General features: G+C 34.7%; 1 protein-coding gene across 2 annotated transcripts in view; it reads right to left on the minus strand.

Annotated features, from left to right (window-relative positions):
- Nucleotides 1–664: 664 nt before the first annotated feature.
- The window catches only part of LOC139116311 (germ cell-less protein-like 1), a 353,529-nt gene continuing 336,478 nt past the window's right edge, over nt 665–17,715 (minus strand). The window contains exons 16-18 of one of the 2 annotated variants that reach the window (XR_011548279.1): nt 5,603–7,183; nt 3,764–5,027; nt 665–985 (exon numbers count right to left, since the gene is read on the minus strand). Coding sequence is in view for 1 of the 2 variants with exons in the window: in XM_070678942.1 (XP_070535043.1) it covers nt 6,989–7,183 (195 nt within the window). In the remaining variant the exon portion in view is untranslated. Of the gene's footprint in view, nt 986–3,605; nt 7,184–17,715 lie in introns of those variants that run through there. The other variant, XM_070678942.1, reaches the window with a different exon arrangement.

Consider the following 17,715-nt stretch of genomic DNA (forward strand, 5'->3'; position numbering starts at 1 on the left):
TTGACCCATGTCTCCAAATTACATTTTGGATGCTCTTCAAAATCAGCCAATGGATCAGTCGAAATTACTGTGCTCGATCCTATCACTAAAATGGGGCTTTCCATTTCATGTGTATGTAAAAAAGTTTTTAACCTAGTCTTTATGCCTAAAGATCCTCTGGATTCAACATGGACTTGCACAGAAGTCACCAACTTATGAACTCATTTTTGGAAATGAGGATCAGTAATACGAATGATGCAAAGCCATAAAAGCGTAAATATTAGGGTTTTCAATTGTAACTCTTCTCATTATATAAAGTTTTTATCTTGAAATGTAGAAGATGAAACGGAAAGTGACTAATGCAGGACTCGAACAAACATCCCCTGCATATATTTTGGATGCTCTACATAGTGAGCAAATGGATCAGTTTGAATTATAGTGGGCCGTCCTGTTACTTTGATCGAGCTTTTCATTTCATGTGCTTGTTTTGGGCTAAACTCATCACAACCAAAACCATCACTCTTCACTAAAGCTACAGATGCTATGGATTCAACAGGGACTCGCGCAGTCTCCGACTTATTACTTGATTTTTGGTAAATGAGAATGAGTCATACAAATGATGCAAAGCCAGACAAGCATAAGTGTTTTGGGTTGAATATTTAGTGGTGAAGAAGGATATGCTGGATTAGTTTACTTCATGAAATGATTCCGACAAGGTATATATTTATTTCATGAAAGTTCATACCTAAAACAGAGTCTTTTATTAGCAAACATCATCAAATCGACACCAAAATACAATAAAATACATGAAAAGACATTAAATTTCAATTGACGTGCAAAATAGGCAGCCGTTACTAACTCATAACTGTGGTCTGTGAAATATAACTCTTATGACAGAATAATTTCATTATCACTGACAGAAATGTGCTTCTTGTAAGGCAATTTGGGTCACATAATGTAAAATATTTGGGTTCATACTATCAAAAAGAAACAAGACCTGTAACCCCTGTACTGCGGCATTTTGTAATATGACGCATTTTGTAACAACTTACGCAAAATGTAATAAGGGTATCAGCATTTTGTAATAAAATGGTCTACGCATTTTGTAATAAGGGTATCAGCATTTTGTAATAAAATATTGTTTACGCGATTTGTAATAAGGGTATCAGCGTTTTGTAATAAAACGCGTTTTGTAACATTAGTTAACGCATTTTGTAATAATTATAAACATCCGCTGATATTATATGTATTTCAAAATGCTTTGTAGTTTCTGAATACGTAAAAATGTAATAGCATTTAATGATGTCGAGATTATATCTCACTACCAGTACTAGGTTATCATAATAATGCCAGATAAGGGGGTCTAAGTTCAACTGATTCCCAGTATTAGTCCAACAATTATGAGTGTAATCGTCAGTAAAATCATCGTCCACTGGCGTTGGTTTCCTTATTTAGTGCTTATTCCATTATTTTCACATATATGAAGCGCGATGTCACGACATTTTGTTAGAAAAAGTTAATTTGACATAAAACGGCCGATTAAAGTGGAAAATAAACGAGCGAAAGGTTGCAGTATTCTAAGCAACTTCTATTCGTATGATATGTGTTTCTCTAAAGTTGATTTTCGATAATTTACAGTAATAAGAGGTGAGGGGCACGTTAATATGTCAATGATGACAGCTGATATTTATCAAAATATACTGAAATAAACACTGACGTGAAGCAGTCAATTATAATACTGAATGATAATTTATTTTTAATCATCCCATAGATAAGAACAAAATAAAGCTCTATCGACAGACATGCCACTTTTTCTTGTACTGAGCCATGGATTTGTTTTCTCAGATCAATTTCTTTCCCATTGTGTTCCTCCTTTGAATCTACGCTATCGCCCAATGGTAAATTTGTCTAGCCAACGAGCTAGAATAAGCTGCCCTGCAATACTGTAATTAAGCTAAATTTGACTCGCTATCCTATTGGTTATACCTGCCAAATATCTGCCATTATCATTAAATGATAACAGCCATAGAAAGACAGACAGACAGACAGACAGACTGATAGATAGATAGACAGGCATACTCAGGCACTCTTTCCTCCCTCCCTCCCTCCCTCCCTCCCTCCCTCCATCCCTACCTAGACATAGATGCTGAGATACATACATAGGCGTACATACATACATACATACATACATACATACATACATACATACATACATACATACATACATACATACATACATACATACATACATACATACATACATACATACATACATACTCAACATGTCAGATATACTTCCGCTTTAACAAGTCAAATCACTATAACATGAGATTATTCTGACTATTGTAGTTTAGTTTTGTTTAGTTTACTTTAGATTACTTCAGTATAGTTAAGGTTACGAAAATAACGCAAAGAATGTATAAAAGCACATGCATGTGGTCATTAGCTCGCGTTTATCGTGTCGGGCGATGCGTTGAACTGATGTCTGAGTGCTTACTTTGAGGTATTTTCGTAATAATTATTATTATACATCTCCTTTCTTATCAAGAATATATGCACCCCTCGTTTCCGATGCATTATTCCATACACATTAGAGGCATATTATGCATCGCTTTCTTAACTGCGAGCGGGTTAAGGGTAAACGCCATCTTTGTTTGCGCGCTCATCCGAGCAGCGATGTCGTGCCATATTTTTACAGTTCCGTCTCGATGAACACTTTCGTTATTACCTCATAATATTTTTCACCTTCAAACAGTCGTAAAACATTTACTTCTGTTTCTTTTATCAGAAATTATTTTCAAAGTACAGTATGGAGTTTCGTTCACAACAAGGAGGTGCCTGCCGGTGACAGACGTCGCGCTGGTGGTTTCCTCCGTGTAAGCGATTCCATGACGCAATGTTTATCATCAAATATGAAAATAAAGGGGTAATCGCATGCCCGTTACGTGCCCGCTTTTACCGAAGCTCGATTCTATTGTTTGCGAAGGCAGATGTATAATAATTTATTTTATGTTATTATATTTTATTTTATCTTTGTATCTATCTGTTGATTGCTGGTTGTCTGCAATACATCAGAAACAATGTCGTTATCCTCTATTTAATAAATCAACTGAGTGTGTACACCAATGATTCTCTCAAATATATGACAATAAAGCAGTCAAAATCTAGTAGTTACCTGCCTCAGATGATCAGTCGGTAAAAATATCGATTGAAAGCCATCTAAAATTAAGTCTTTCTAATTTGAAATGGAAGTCGGGGAGAGATCAATTTTTTGTACTTACTTACCGAGTAAACACACACTTTGTAATACCATTCAAAAGTCAATAACATATTCGTTAATGCTTTAAAACTTGGAAAAGTTTTTAAAATTATTAAAAAATGCGTAAACTGTTATTACAAACTGCTAACAGCCTTGTTACATTTTGCGTAGACAATTTTTATTACAAAATGCTGATACCCTTGTTACAAAACGCGTAGACTGGTTTATTACAAATTACTGCAGACGTTATTACAAAATGCGTCAGTTATTACAAAATGCGTTAACAGTTATTACAAAGTGCGATTTATTACAAAATGCTGATACCCTTGTTACATAATGCGTAGACAATTTTTTATTACAAAATGCTGATACCCTTGTTACAAAACGCGTAGACTGGTTTATTACAAAATACTGCAGACGTTATTACAAAATGCGTCAGTTATTACAAAATGCTGATACCCCTTATTACATTTTGCGTAAGTTATTACAAAACACGTCAGTATTACAAAATGCCGCAGCACAAACCCCTTTAGATTCATTATTAATTTAATCACTTAGACATCTTTGAAACGAGGGTCAGTGACCATGAAATTTTGTAACTTGCACTAGAATATTTCCAAACAATTTTTTGATTAGTCCAGTTTTATGCAAGTTTAATGGAACAAGTCATCGTTGATGACACAGTCCCCACTTGTTAATGGGTATTTTGATTACAGGTCCTCAGAGAGGATAGAGTCCTCTTCATTAGGTCTGTGATAAAAATACTTTTGAATGAATTCGCTTGATACATGTCTGTTATGGTTCAGGACATGAAAAAATCGTAACAAAATGGTCGCACAGTGGCCATATTGGATCGCATCACAAAACAAATTGATGTGCATAGCTATGACATTGGTCGATGTCCTTGTACCAACTTTGAATAAAATCGGTTGAAACATGCGGATATGCCTGAGAAATGGCTCTGTACATGAAAAAATCGTAATAAAATGGCCGCCTGGCGGCCATATTGGATCGTATCACAAAACAGATTGACGTGCATATGTATGACATAGGTCAATGTCCTTGTACCAACTTTGAATAAAATCGGTTGAAACGTGCCTGAGTTATGGCTCTGTACATGAAAAAATCGTAATAAAATGGCCGCACAGCGGCCATTTTGGATTGTATCACAAAACAAATTGACGTGCATATCTATGACATTGGTCAATGTCCTTGTACTAACTTTGAATAAAATCGGTTGGAACATGCCTGAGTAATGGCTCTGTACATGAAAAAATCGTAATAAAATGGCCGCCTGGCGGCCATGTTGGATCATATCACAAAACAAATTGACATGCATATCTATGACGATGGTCAATGTCCTTGTACCAACTTTGAATAAAATCGGTTGGAACATGCCTGAGTTATGGCTCTGTACATGAAAAAATCGTAATAAAATGGCCGACTGGTGGCCATATTGGATCGTATCACAAAACAAATTGACGTGCATCTGTATGACATATGAAGTAATCCTTGTACCAAGTTTGAATTAAATCGCTCCAGGCATCTCTGAGATATCTGCGTGAACGGACGCACGCACGCACGCACGGACATGACCAAACCTATAAGTCCCCCCGGACGGTGTCCGTGGGGACTAATAACAAATTTCGATACAAGATGGTGGTCATGTGACCAATCAAAATATGCACTCAATATGCCTTTTAAGCCCTGCAAATTTGAATAGGCTGCACGCAATGGTTCCAGAGATCTAAGCTCTTCAAAGAGAATAGAGAATAGGAGGATGTAGAAACTGCAGCAGAAGAAGCAGAACAGAACTGCAAGCCAAAGCAAACCATAGCAACCACTTGGACCCGCCAATGCTACTTGCAGCTTTCATTTCTTTTTTCTTCTCCTGTCATTCTTCTGACAAAAAGTCCATATTGATCAAAAAAACTGCTAAATGTAGTCTTCTAAAACTTGGTAAAGTTTTCATAGTCAATGAGAGGTCCTTGAAATTTCTCTTAGTCATGTGACCTGCATACATTGGATTTATAAAAAATATTAAATGGTTGCTACATATAACCCAGAGGTCTGGTCAATTTGAAATTGTTTTAGAGCAAGCATATTTAATATCCTTGAAAATTTGAGGATAAAATTGCATGTGGTCACATGACCTTGGCCGCTATATGTGGTGTCCAAAAAATTTTGCATATAGTATTATTAGTGCAAGTGCTTTTAACCATGACAACCATTTGTGCCCCGCCAACGTGCTTGCAGTTCTGTTCTGCTTCTTCTGCTGCAGTTTGCCAATTCTATCATAATTTCAACAAATTAGAAGGGTAACATCCTTGCAAATATCCGACCGAAATTTGAGAGCAATTGGGCCAGCAGTTTCAGAGAAGTGTAATTTTTAATTAAAATGAGAAAAATAACCAAAAAATTCAGCAAAACCACAAAAGGTACTTATGCACACTAATTTTAAAAGCAATCAAAACAGTGGTTCTTGAGTTATTAAGTCTCGACCATTTTCACACATTGTTTATGTTCATTTGCATAATTTGAACAATGCAAACTTCATTTGAACAAAATACCATCTATAGCCCAGGATGCATATACACACTAAATACCAAGCTAAAAAGTGCAGAGGTTCTTAAGTTTTTGATGTTGACGGACATACTATACGTTACGCACACATACATACATACATACAGACATACATACACACGACTTACATATAGACGCCACAGACTTCAACCTATACGATAATGTCACATTGGTATACAAAATGTGAGCTAAAAATTATGATTATCAGCTTGAGAAGAGCTAGTATCTAAATTTAAAAAGATTAATATTGTGCTCCATGGGAGAGCTCTGCAGTTTGCTAGCTATTGCAAAACTTCTGCAGTTAAATAAATGTGAGCTAAAAATTATGATTATCAGCTTGAGAAGAGCTAGTATCTAAATTTAAAGAGATTAATATTGTGCTCCATGGGAGAGCTCTGCAGTTTGCTAGCTATTGCAAAACTTCTGCAGTTAAATATAAAGCAATACATGTGGACCTGCACATTATTATAATCATTGAAATATCTGTACACAAGAACTTCAGTAAATTTCAGATAGTATCCACTATATGCATCATACAGATATTGCAGATCATTGAAATATCTGTACACAAGAACTTCAGTAAATTTCAGATAGTATCCACTATATGCATCATACAGATATTGCAGATGTGAATCTTTGATTTGTTTTCAGAGTAATTATGTTAGAAATAATTACTGAAACATTTTTATTAAAACAGAGTCAATGAAAAGAACATTGTTTTAAGTAAAGACAATTGAAGCATTAGTACAGGTTGATTTGCCCACTGTTATCTTATCACAGAGGTATGCGGCCACTCAGCAGTCAATAGTTGAGCAAAAACTATCAGCACAAACTTTACAATGTTATCAGCAAAGACAAGTAATTTCTTAAAATAAACTTTTGGAACACTGGTATTACTTCTAAGTTGTCTTTACTGGAGGTTCATATATTTTTCTTCTACAGATTTGACTTTGTTGCATGTACCAGTACTTGTTTGTTGTCTATATCTGTGCTGTGCTGTTTGTGTTGTTTTATCAAGTTTGTCACTATTGAATCTTTGACTATGATATTATATTGATTATAGCTTGGTGCTATTGTACAGATTGCAGCATGTAAATACAAACCTTAAGTTGTCTTTAACACATATTTACAATATCTATAAAGTTTAGATCATCCTTTTTGTTTTATCTACAAGAGAATTTCATTGGTTCCTGAATCTTCACTGTCTTTAGCATCACTGGCAACATGTGGTGTCTCATTAGTCAGTTCTACCGGCAATTCAAGCTTGATGGGATCATCTTTGTTGGGTGTAATGAATGCAGCATTGAAACTGACCTGAAGTGGAAAGGTGATGTGTCTCTCAACTCCCATCACAATCACCTCCTGGCAAAAGAAAATACATCAAAGATATTTAAAGCCTACACACATATTAACCACTGCCAAAATAAAAGAGGCCTTTACAAATTATTCAACATCATAAACAAACAAGTCATTGACAATATCAAAAACAAGCTGCAAAAATACACAATTGAAGATTTCATCATACTTTGAATATTTCACATCAGATCATCCCTAAGAACATGTCAACCAAAGCTATCTGATGAGTAGTATTTTGAGAATAAAATTTTTTGACTCAAAATGGTAACAATGGCCCCTAAATATAAAATTGCACTTTTTGAGAAACACATTTTTTGACCAAAAATGGGAAAAATCACCCTAAAAATTCAAAATTCCAGATTTCATCATTATTTCAATAAATATCATTTAGTTCATCTATAGAAACCTGTATACCAAATTTCGAAGCTATCAGATGAGTAGTTTTGGAAATACACATTTTTTGACCGAAAATGGCAAAAATTGCCAAAAAAATACAAAATTACAGATTTCATCAGAAATTCAATATATATTACTTAGCTCATCTGTAGAAACTTTTATACCCAATTTCAAAGCTATCGGACCAGTACTTTTTGAGAAATATATTTTTTAACCAAAAATGGCAAAAATTGCCCAAAAGTTACAAAATTGCAGATTTCATCATAATTTCAATAAATATCATTAAGGTGATCTGTAAGAACCTGTATACCAAATTGCAAAGCTATCAGATGAGTAATTGTGGAAATACATATTTTTGACCAAAAATGGAAAAAAAGCCCCAAAAATACAAAATTGCAGATTACCTCATAATTTTTATAGGCATCATTTAGTTTATCTGTAGGAACCTGTATACCAAATTTCAAAGCTATCAGATGAGTAATTTTGGAAATACACATTTTTGACCAAAAATGGCAAAAATTGCCCCCAAAATACAAAATTACAGATTTCATCAGAAAATCAATACATATTACTTAGTTCATCTATAGATACCTGTATACCAAATTTCAAAGCTATCAGACCAGTACTTTTTGAGAAATATATTTTTTGACCAAAAATGGCAAAAATTGCCATAAAAATGCAAATTTGCATATTTCTGCACAATTTGAACAAATCTGAAACAGATCATCACTAGGGATATATGTACCAAATATCAAAGCAATCTGACTGGTAGTTTTGAAGAAGAAGATTAAATTTTAAAGATTTTTTTAATCAAAAATGACAAAAATTGCCTTAAAATACAAATATGCAAATTTCACCACGATTTGAACAAATCTGACTGAAGTCACCCTAAGTAAATTGCATATCAAATTTCAAGGCAATTGGACAAGTGGTTTCAGAGAAGAAGATTTTTTTACCAAAAACACCGAAAAATGCCTCAAAAATACAAAATATCCAAACTTAACCACGATTTAAACAAACTTAAGTGAGGTCACCCCAAGTGAACTGCATATAAAATTTCAAAGCAATTGGCCTTGCAGTTTCAGAGGAGAAGGCAAGTGTTGATGGATGACGACAGATGACGACAGATGACGACAAAAAATCAACCTATTTGATAAGCTCCGCGTCGCTGACAGCGGAGCTAATAAATGGCATAGGGTTACATCCTTTTACGAAGTTGGACAGAATCAGATAGTCATGCCCTGGCTTTTTAAAAATCAAATTTCACCTAATATGAAAGAAAGGGGTCCAGGCATGTCTGAGTAATGGCTCTTGACATAAAAAGTCAGAATACCACATGTGAACCAAAATTGTCCTCATGTCCAGTACAGAAGTGGCTTCCAATAGTAATAGCTATACTGCTAAAATTAAAGTGCCTTTCTTGACTGGTAAATCTTTGTATGATCAACATCTGCAACAAGTGTCATCAGATTCAGTGCTGTCATTCATAATATAGATCTCTCATTACAAACATTGTTTCCCTGTTCTGCCAATCTGAACTGCCACCCTAATCACAAAAGGTCATTAAATAAATAAGTCAACAAGTCATCGTTAATCACACAGTACCCACTTGTTTAATGGGTACTTTGATTACAAGTCCTTAGAGAGTCCTATTCATTAATTGGGTCTGTGATTGAGGATGAGTTCCATGGTTGTGAAAACGTTAAAATGTGGGCTTCCGCCCTAATTACATAAAATCAGTCAACTAGTAATACATCGATTGGATGTTGCCAAACACTTTTGACAATGAAAGATAATCACGTGTACCACCACATTTTATACACAATACCACAAAGTGTCAACAAATTGCATTACAGCACTGTGAGATCAATATCTGTACAATCTTTTATCAAATTTGATGAGGTGTTTCTGGACATAGCACTCTAATTAGGAAAGTTCAGTATATATGTTAATTAACAATTAACATGACACTGCACAGCATATTTGTTCAATATTAAGCAATGGGACCTCAACATCTGTACCAAGTTTCATGGAATTTGATGAACCGTTTCTTGATATATCAGCCTAATTACAAAAATTCATTAAATATACAAATCAGCAGTTAATTGACATGATACTACTACATGTCTTTGCATGCCATATCACTACTGGAAGATCAACAACTGTACTAAGTTTTATCAATTTTGATACAGTATTTCTAGACATATCATACTAATTATGAGTGTTGATCAAATATGCAAGTTAGAAATCAATTGAAATGATACTACATAATAATGTGATGAATGTCTTAGCACAGTTTTACAGTACTGAAAGATGAAAATCTGTACCAAGTTTCACTAAATTTGATGCAGTATTTCTAGACATATCCAACTAATTAGGAAATTTCATTAAGGATGATAAATACCTTTTAGACACTTTAAGATTTTTATTTTTTTCTCAATCGAAGAAGTCCAAAACCCCAATAAAGTATTTATTTTCTGAAAGACCTAATATAGAGCTATCCAACCAACCACAGTACACGGTCATTCTTTGCATAAGAGTCATGTGACAAGAGTTTTGCTGAACCTTCTAAAAAAGAGGTTTCCCCCCCTTTCACGAGCACGCTGCTGCTTTTGAAGGGTCACTTCTCCGAACCACTTTGTAGCAAACAGTCTGAATTTATCGGTGCTGTTAAAAGAGAGTTAGTAATTACACTCCGATTTTCTGGCTTTGTAAGTGTGTTCTGAGCATGGACGTTTTTCTTTATACCGCCACGGTTCTGAGGCAGACACCGATCACTGAACGTGGCCTTGTCTCGAGCGGCATGATTTAAACCATTTTTTTTTGTGTGGCTCGCGTAAATTTATTTATCTGTCTGTTTTTTTTGTTTTTTTGACTCGTAAAATGTATTCGTAGACATTTCACATTTGGTCAAAAAACAATTTGATCGCGGGTCTCGGAGTGTTAAGAAGGCAACTTGTTCTGAAAAGTGAAAGTTTATTGGGAGTCCATGACCATGGGGATATTAACAGAATGCATTAATTTTTGTACAAATAATGAAATACGGGTCGTGTACTTCGGTTCAACACTAAAATATCGCCTTCTTTGACATGTTGAAACCAGAGATGGCATTGTTCATTCGTAACTGCTGCCCGTTGCGTTGAGGTATGATGAGCAGTGGATAGGCAAGCAGCACTTCTCAGTTGTCGATTCGAAATGGCAAGTTCGACGATGATGTAATTTTTCGAGTTAACATAATTATTTTTGTATTCTTTTTGGTTTATGTTCCTACAAAAGTCTTGCAAAAGTTCAAAATTGCATCAAACAACCAGATATGAACTGAAAACCTGCTCATGTGTTTCATTATATATTGCATTTATGTGCAAGTTTGAACCTTTGCTACATGTTTGCAACTTCATTGAAAGTGTTATGATCAACATAATGAATGTCACCACAGATCAATTCTAAAGGTCATTAAGTATTCAAATATGTAATTAACTGAAATAAAAATTATTAATTTCTTTGTATACTGTCATTGTATCACAATATAGCATGTGTAATTGCCTTTGGTCAAGTCCTTCAAGCTCTATATGCCAAACCTTGAAAGCTTATTAGCTATGCAAATTATGAATTAGCTGACATGAAAATGCAAAATGACTTTCAATACTGTTATAACCTAGTATATTGATCAATGTACACAGCATGTTTCGCCAACTTTTATCAAGTAAATGCCAGTATATATCCCTAATTAGGAAGGTTCATTAAATATGCAAATTGGGAATTGGCTGAAATAAAAATGTCAAATGACTTTCAATAATCTTGTATCATAGTATCTTAAATTTACATGGCAAGTTTTGTCGACTTTGGTCAAGTCAATACGGATAAATATGGCTAATCAAGAAAGTTCATCAAATATATAAATTAGAAATTGGCTGAAGCAAAAATTCTTAACGAATTTCAATAACATGTATTATAGTATCTAAAATATATGTAGCAAGATTCATAAACTTTGATTGAGTCAATTCAGATATATATATCCCTAATTAGAAATGTTCATTACATATATGCAAATAAGGCATTGGCTGAAATAAAACTAGTTAATGACTTTCAATAACGTTATATCACAGTATCTTCAATGTACACTATGCCATCGTTTGGGCAAATCAGGTGGCCCACTTTTAGGTCCTTGGCAAACAAAAAGGCTTCCAGCAACACAGATTTCGCATTCTCAACTTTAACGCTTTGAGACGAAAAATTTCAAGTCACTTCAACCCCGTCACACTTTTAACATTATGTGACGTACACTTTACTGAATATTTAACGCAACTTTGCTAGAGAGAATTGATGGTGTTTCTGTGATAGGACTGTTTGCTTCGAAACGATAATTTGGCCGCTGAATGTTTAACCACGGCCTAGTGCCTACATGTCCGCGGAGATGATTCAACATGTTCCACAACAAAGGCAAGACAAAAATTGAAAATATCAATAAAATGGCTTCACAAAGGCTGAAATACGTGATACTCAATGAAGTATGAAGTTTGTGAAATGAAATCAAAATTGACAACACAAGTGTTTGTCTCGGGTAGTACTACTTGAACTATAGTACAGACTGTTTTTTCCGTACAGTGCAGTATTTGTCAGTGACAATCTTTGCCATACATTTTTTTGTGATGAGCTGGAAATTTGATTAATATCGACTTAATGTACATAAATATTCCGTTTTTTACTGGGACACATTTATTTTCTCAATCCGCAATCTGCGGACTACGTGCTGAAGTACACTGACTGTTCATGTCAAAGATCGTTTCTCCCTCTGCAGAGTTTCTGTATCCAGTTCAACAGCGTTGTAGGCCTACCTGGATCACGCAATAGTGACGCTATGTAGCTTTGCAGTATTGAAAACTTACCATAAAATGGCCGCCACATCTAACCGTAACACGAATTGTCGGGATTATCGTACAGAAAAAAGACTGCAAATGTAAGACTTATGAATCTTCATCGGAATTGAACACATCATGATTGTACATGAGTACGAACCGTGAATGCAGGTTGAGCTCGGCAGTTACACTAGCATGGTACGCTACATTCACTGCCACGATGCCGATCGTATTCATACCAAAGCCTATCCTGGAATTTGTTTCATGAACAACCTTGCCTTTTTAATCTGACACAGTCAGAATTTAAGGTAGCGAAATACTTCATTGACAAGCCTTGACAATATCCTTCAAAACGGTGTCTGGGATTTTCTTTATATGCCTTTGTTTTTTTTTAATGCGCTCTTAAAGGTTTTAGATGAAGGTGCTTTTCAAGGAATTTTAATTATCACGCCATATAATTTGAATGGAGCCTCCGGGAAAAAATCGCAGACACGGTTTTGAAGGATATTGTCAAGGCTTGTCAATGAAGAAATTCTAACCAGAAATCTTGCAGCGTGTTTGCATAAGGCGGGAAAAACCGGTTTTTTGAAGCTTCAGCAAAACGCTTGTCACGTGACTCTTATGCAAATAATGACCGTGTACTGTACTTAATCGGATAGCTCTATATCAGGGCTTTCAGAAAATGTATACTTTATTGGGGTTTGGGACGTGTTCAATTGAGAAAAAAATAAAAATCTGAAAGTGTCTAAAAGGTATTTAGCTACCTTAAAAATGTTTACAAAGGACAGCAAACATACTTTTATGGACAATGGCGAGCACGTTTCTTGGCGAAGCAAAATCAAAACAAGGCAGAAGTACATGAAGTAGGTCAAGGCCTTGGCCTTGCACGAACCTGATTGGACACTTCAATACCTTTGACCCAAAGTTATCATTCATCAGCACTTCCATATTTAGGGATCGGGGCAAGTGATAATGCCATGCCATGAGACTAGGGAGAGAACGTATGTAGTCATTTCTGGCGATCGAGCAGCGAGAGAAACGATCAATCACCAAGGGTAAAGCTAATTTGCTAAACGTTATTTTATCTTGAATAGTGAGTTGAATGAGTAATAAAATATCATATTTTTAACGTTCAATATGAGGTTGAAACACGGAGGGACTGTGGTTGAAACTAGAGCTATCCAGCTGTAGCCAACTTGGACCAGCTCATTTCACAGCGCCCTCAAACAGTCGATTGTTTTCACTTAATTTGTCATACGTGGTATGACAGAAAAATTAATAAAACTTTCATAACTTCTTAATATCCAAGCAACGCCCACCAAAACCTTTTCAGTTCTTGCCATTTAGATCCTAAAGCTGTGCATCAAATTTGGTTGACATCCCTTCAGCAGTTCTTGAGATATCAGACATACACACATACACACACACACACACACATACATACAGACAGGGGTAGACCATATGCTTCACACACGTGAGCAAAAAATTGGAAATATTTAAAAAAGATCATATGGACACGAATTTGGACTGTAAATTATATACCAATCGAGATGACCTTTGACCGGCCTATCATCTGATCATTGGTACATGCATATGGTGCGAATGTCTGCTCAAAAAGGGTCCGTGGTCTGGTTTTTGAATTGCTCCTAGCTCCGGTTAGTCTGTGGAGTTGCAAACCAAAGCAAGGTCATGCAAATGTAATGTAGAAAAGTGAACTTGTGTTACCCGCCAACGTTTCCCAGATCGGTCCGAGGAGAAGTTGGCGTATTTTTTCGCGCATCATTTCGGGGGAATACAAGTTCGTGGGAGGGGATGTCGCCCGATCGACTGTCGAAATGTATGACATCGCAACCATTCCCAAAATAAAATGACACTGAAACCCTTGTTGAGGTACTTGGATGTAATCTTTATTCACTGTGATTACGTTCAGATGCATTGAGGAAGGTGCATAATAAGCTTACAACGCAAACTTTACCGAGTTCAACCGGTGTGTAAACACAATCACTGCATTAGAAAAAAAGATGTTTCAGGTTTTTTTTCGGTTATAATTAGTTCGGAGCAGGAACAATTTTGGATGTCAGACTTTATCAGGTGTACAAAATATAATCTGAAACGGACATAATAATTTGATGTTCAGCATCATAGGTTGGGATTCTGGGAACAGTTTTTGAATGCCAGACATTGTATTGACCGACATTATAGGCCTATACCATAAAAAGCTGTGGTTTTTGGTTGTTTTTTTTTGTCATAGTTGCTTTCGGAGCAGGATCGAAGAATTTTTAGTATGGAACTTTCTTCTTGCGTGTCGACACACATGTAAAATGTTAATGGAAGTGGACGTAATTTTTTGGTTTTCGGTCGTAACATTAAGTTGGATGGAGAACAGTTTTGGTTGTCTACAGTCTGTGGGTATGGACAGACGTACTAGTAAAACATGCAACAAGTAGCTTTTGGCCGCAACAGCGGAAACAGTTCTGTATGTCGAAAATTGGACTAGGCTTCAGAGAGACTGCGCTTCAATAAATATTGTTAAGGTCCATTGTTGTGACTGTGCTTCAACAAACATTGTTTATTGTTGACAGACTGGAGTAATCCTGGTTTTTGGAGAAGAAGCCCAACAACGTCATTATGTAAATTCCGCAACGTTGTGTCACTCAAGATGGATTATGCAAATAGTGATGCAAATATGTCCACGATGTTTACAAAAGCTCCCTGATTTGACATGGGATAGCCACGTGCATTTGTTTTGATTTTTAAACATTGTAAATTACACGGAAACCATTCCTTATCTTGAACTAGCGACACATCTCAATTCTGGGCCTTACTTTAAGGCGTTTTCTGAGAGAATTTTAAAAATTTGACTGAAAACTGATTGATTTGGTATTTATCATCCTGAAACATGCAAATAAGAAATTAATTTGAATGGCACTGATAATGTCTTCATTCAAATGTTAAACCAATGTGAGCTCAACATCTGTACCAAGTTTCATGAAATTTGATGAACCATTTCTTGACATATCAGCCTAATTACGAAAATTCATTAAATATGCAAATTAGCAATTAATTGACATGATACTTCTACATATCTATTCACACTATTACATCACCAAAATATCAACATCTGTGCCACATTTCATCAAAATTGATGCAGTATTCCTAGAATTATCATTCTATTAATGAAAGTTCATCACATATGCAATCATACTGCTCAATGTCTTCACATAGTATTACAGTACTGTGAGATCAACTTCTGTACCATTTTCATCAAATTTGATGAAGTGGTTCTGGAGATAGCCCACTAATTAGGAAAGTTCATTAAATATGCAAATTAACAATTATGTTGCATGACACTGCTATGTGTCTCTGTACCAAGTTTCATCAAATTTGCTGCAGTATTTCTGGACTTATTACCTTTTTTACAACCAGATATGAACTGAAAATGCTCACGTGTTTCATACAGTTATGTGTAAATTTGAACCTTTGCCACATGTTTGCAACTTCATTGAAAGTATTATGATCAACATAATGAACAATAATCACCGCCGATTAATTCTAAAAGGTCATGAAGTATACAAATATGTAATTAGCTGAAACAAAAATATTATAGTTCTTTGACTGCTGTCATTGTATCACCATTTTATATAGCAAGTGTTACCGTTGGCCAAGTCCTTCAAGCCATATATGCTGAGCTGTGAAAGCTCATTAGATATGCAAATTGTAAATTAGTATTGTTTTAACCAGGTATAATCATCAATGTTGTCATGTTTTGCCAACTTTGATCAAGTAAATCCCAGTATATATCCCTAATAAGCAAAGTTCATTAAATATGTAAATTAGGAATTGACTTAAGGTGGTTGGAAAGGCTAGAGCGTCACTTATAAATTTCAACAAAACTATTAAGATATAAAAGTAGTCAACATTCCCTGTGAAATAAAAAAAAAACTAGACATTTGGGCACAAAGGCATTGCAGAGTTATAGCCTGTTAAAACTTCTGAAAAACTGACCAAATAAGAAGAAGTTGGGGAGTCCTTAGTGTATTGACTATGGTAGAGGTCCCCTAGCTTTTAATAAAATGTTTGAAAAGGGAAAGTCATTATTTGCTGTTTTTCAGGAAAGTTTGACAAGGCGGTGCTGGCATTCAGAGTGAGTGACTGCTATTGTAAATGCATTTTTAGATTCTTTGAGTGTCAAAGAGGTGTCAAAAGTGAGATTAACCAAAAAAACTGCTCTATGACTTCAAAAGAGGGGTGCAAATATGGCTTGTTTTCAACATTTTTGACAGAATAACAGTTTTCCTACATAATTGTATACCAATTTAATCCAACTTTGAAATGAGATATAGACATGGAATTTTACAGCCTATTAACAAGGTTACAGATAAGATTTGTACGGCACAATTTTCCTGTATTTGAAGTACATTTTGAAAAATCACATTTTGAAATTTGAAAGAATTTTTAATAATTTTTTGATATATAAACCATGTAAAATCATAAAACAAATTTATTTACAAATCCTGCCGTACAAATCTTACAATAAATAGTGTCAACATATTTATTACTAATTTGGTAATATTAAAACTATCCAATTATTATTAAATTCAAATATGTAAAAAAAATATGAAAAATTAAATTTTAATATTTACTGGTGTCATATTTCAAAATCGTGGCTGCAAATATACAATTTTTATATTCTTGGAGAAAATATTATCTAAGGGAGTTATCCTGAAAATTTGAACTCAATATCTTGATTCTAACGCTTAAAATTTGACATTAACAATGAGAAAAGAATTGGTGCAAAAATAGCCTTTCCAACCACCTTAAGTAAAAATGCTTAATGATTGTCAATAATGTTGTATCATGGTATCTGCAATATATGTAGCAAGTTTTGTCAACTTTGGTCAAGTCAATTCAGATATATATCTCTAATTAGGAAAGTTCATTAAACATGCAAATTAGGAATTGGCTGAAGAGAAAATGCTTAATGACTTTCAATAATATTGTATTACAGTGTCTGAAATGTACATAGCAAGTTACATCAATTTTGATCAAGTCAATTCAGATGAATATCCCTAAGTATGAAAATTCATTTAATATGGAAATTAGGAATTTGGCTGAAGTAAAAATGTCTTTTGACTTTCAATAATGTTATATCACAATATCTTTGATGTATATAGCAAGTTTCAATGACTAAAATCAAGTTAAATTGTATTGCTAAGTTATCCCTATATACCAAAAATCAGACCTCTAGCTCTATTGGCTGGCTCAGAATTAGATATGCACATAATT

Source organism: Ptychodera flava, chromosome 17 (genome assembly GCF_041260155.1).
Source record: "Ptychodera flava strain L36383 chromosome 17, AS_Pfla_20210202, whole genome shotgun sequence".
Taxonomy (NCBI): Eukaryota; Metazoa; Hemichordata; class Enteropneusta; family Ptychoderidae; genus Ptychodera; species Ptychodera flava.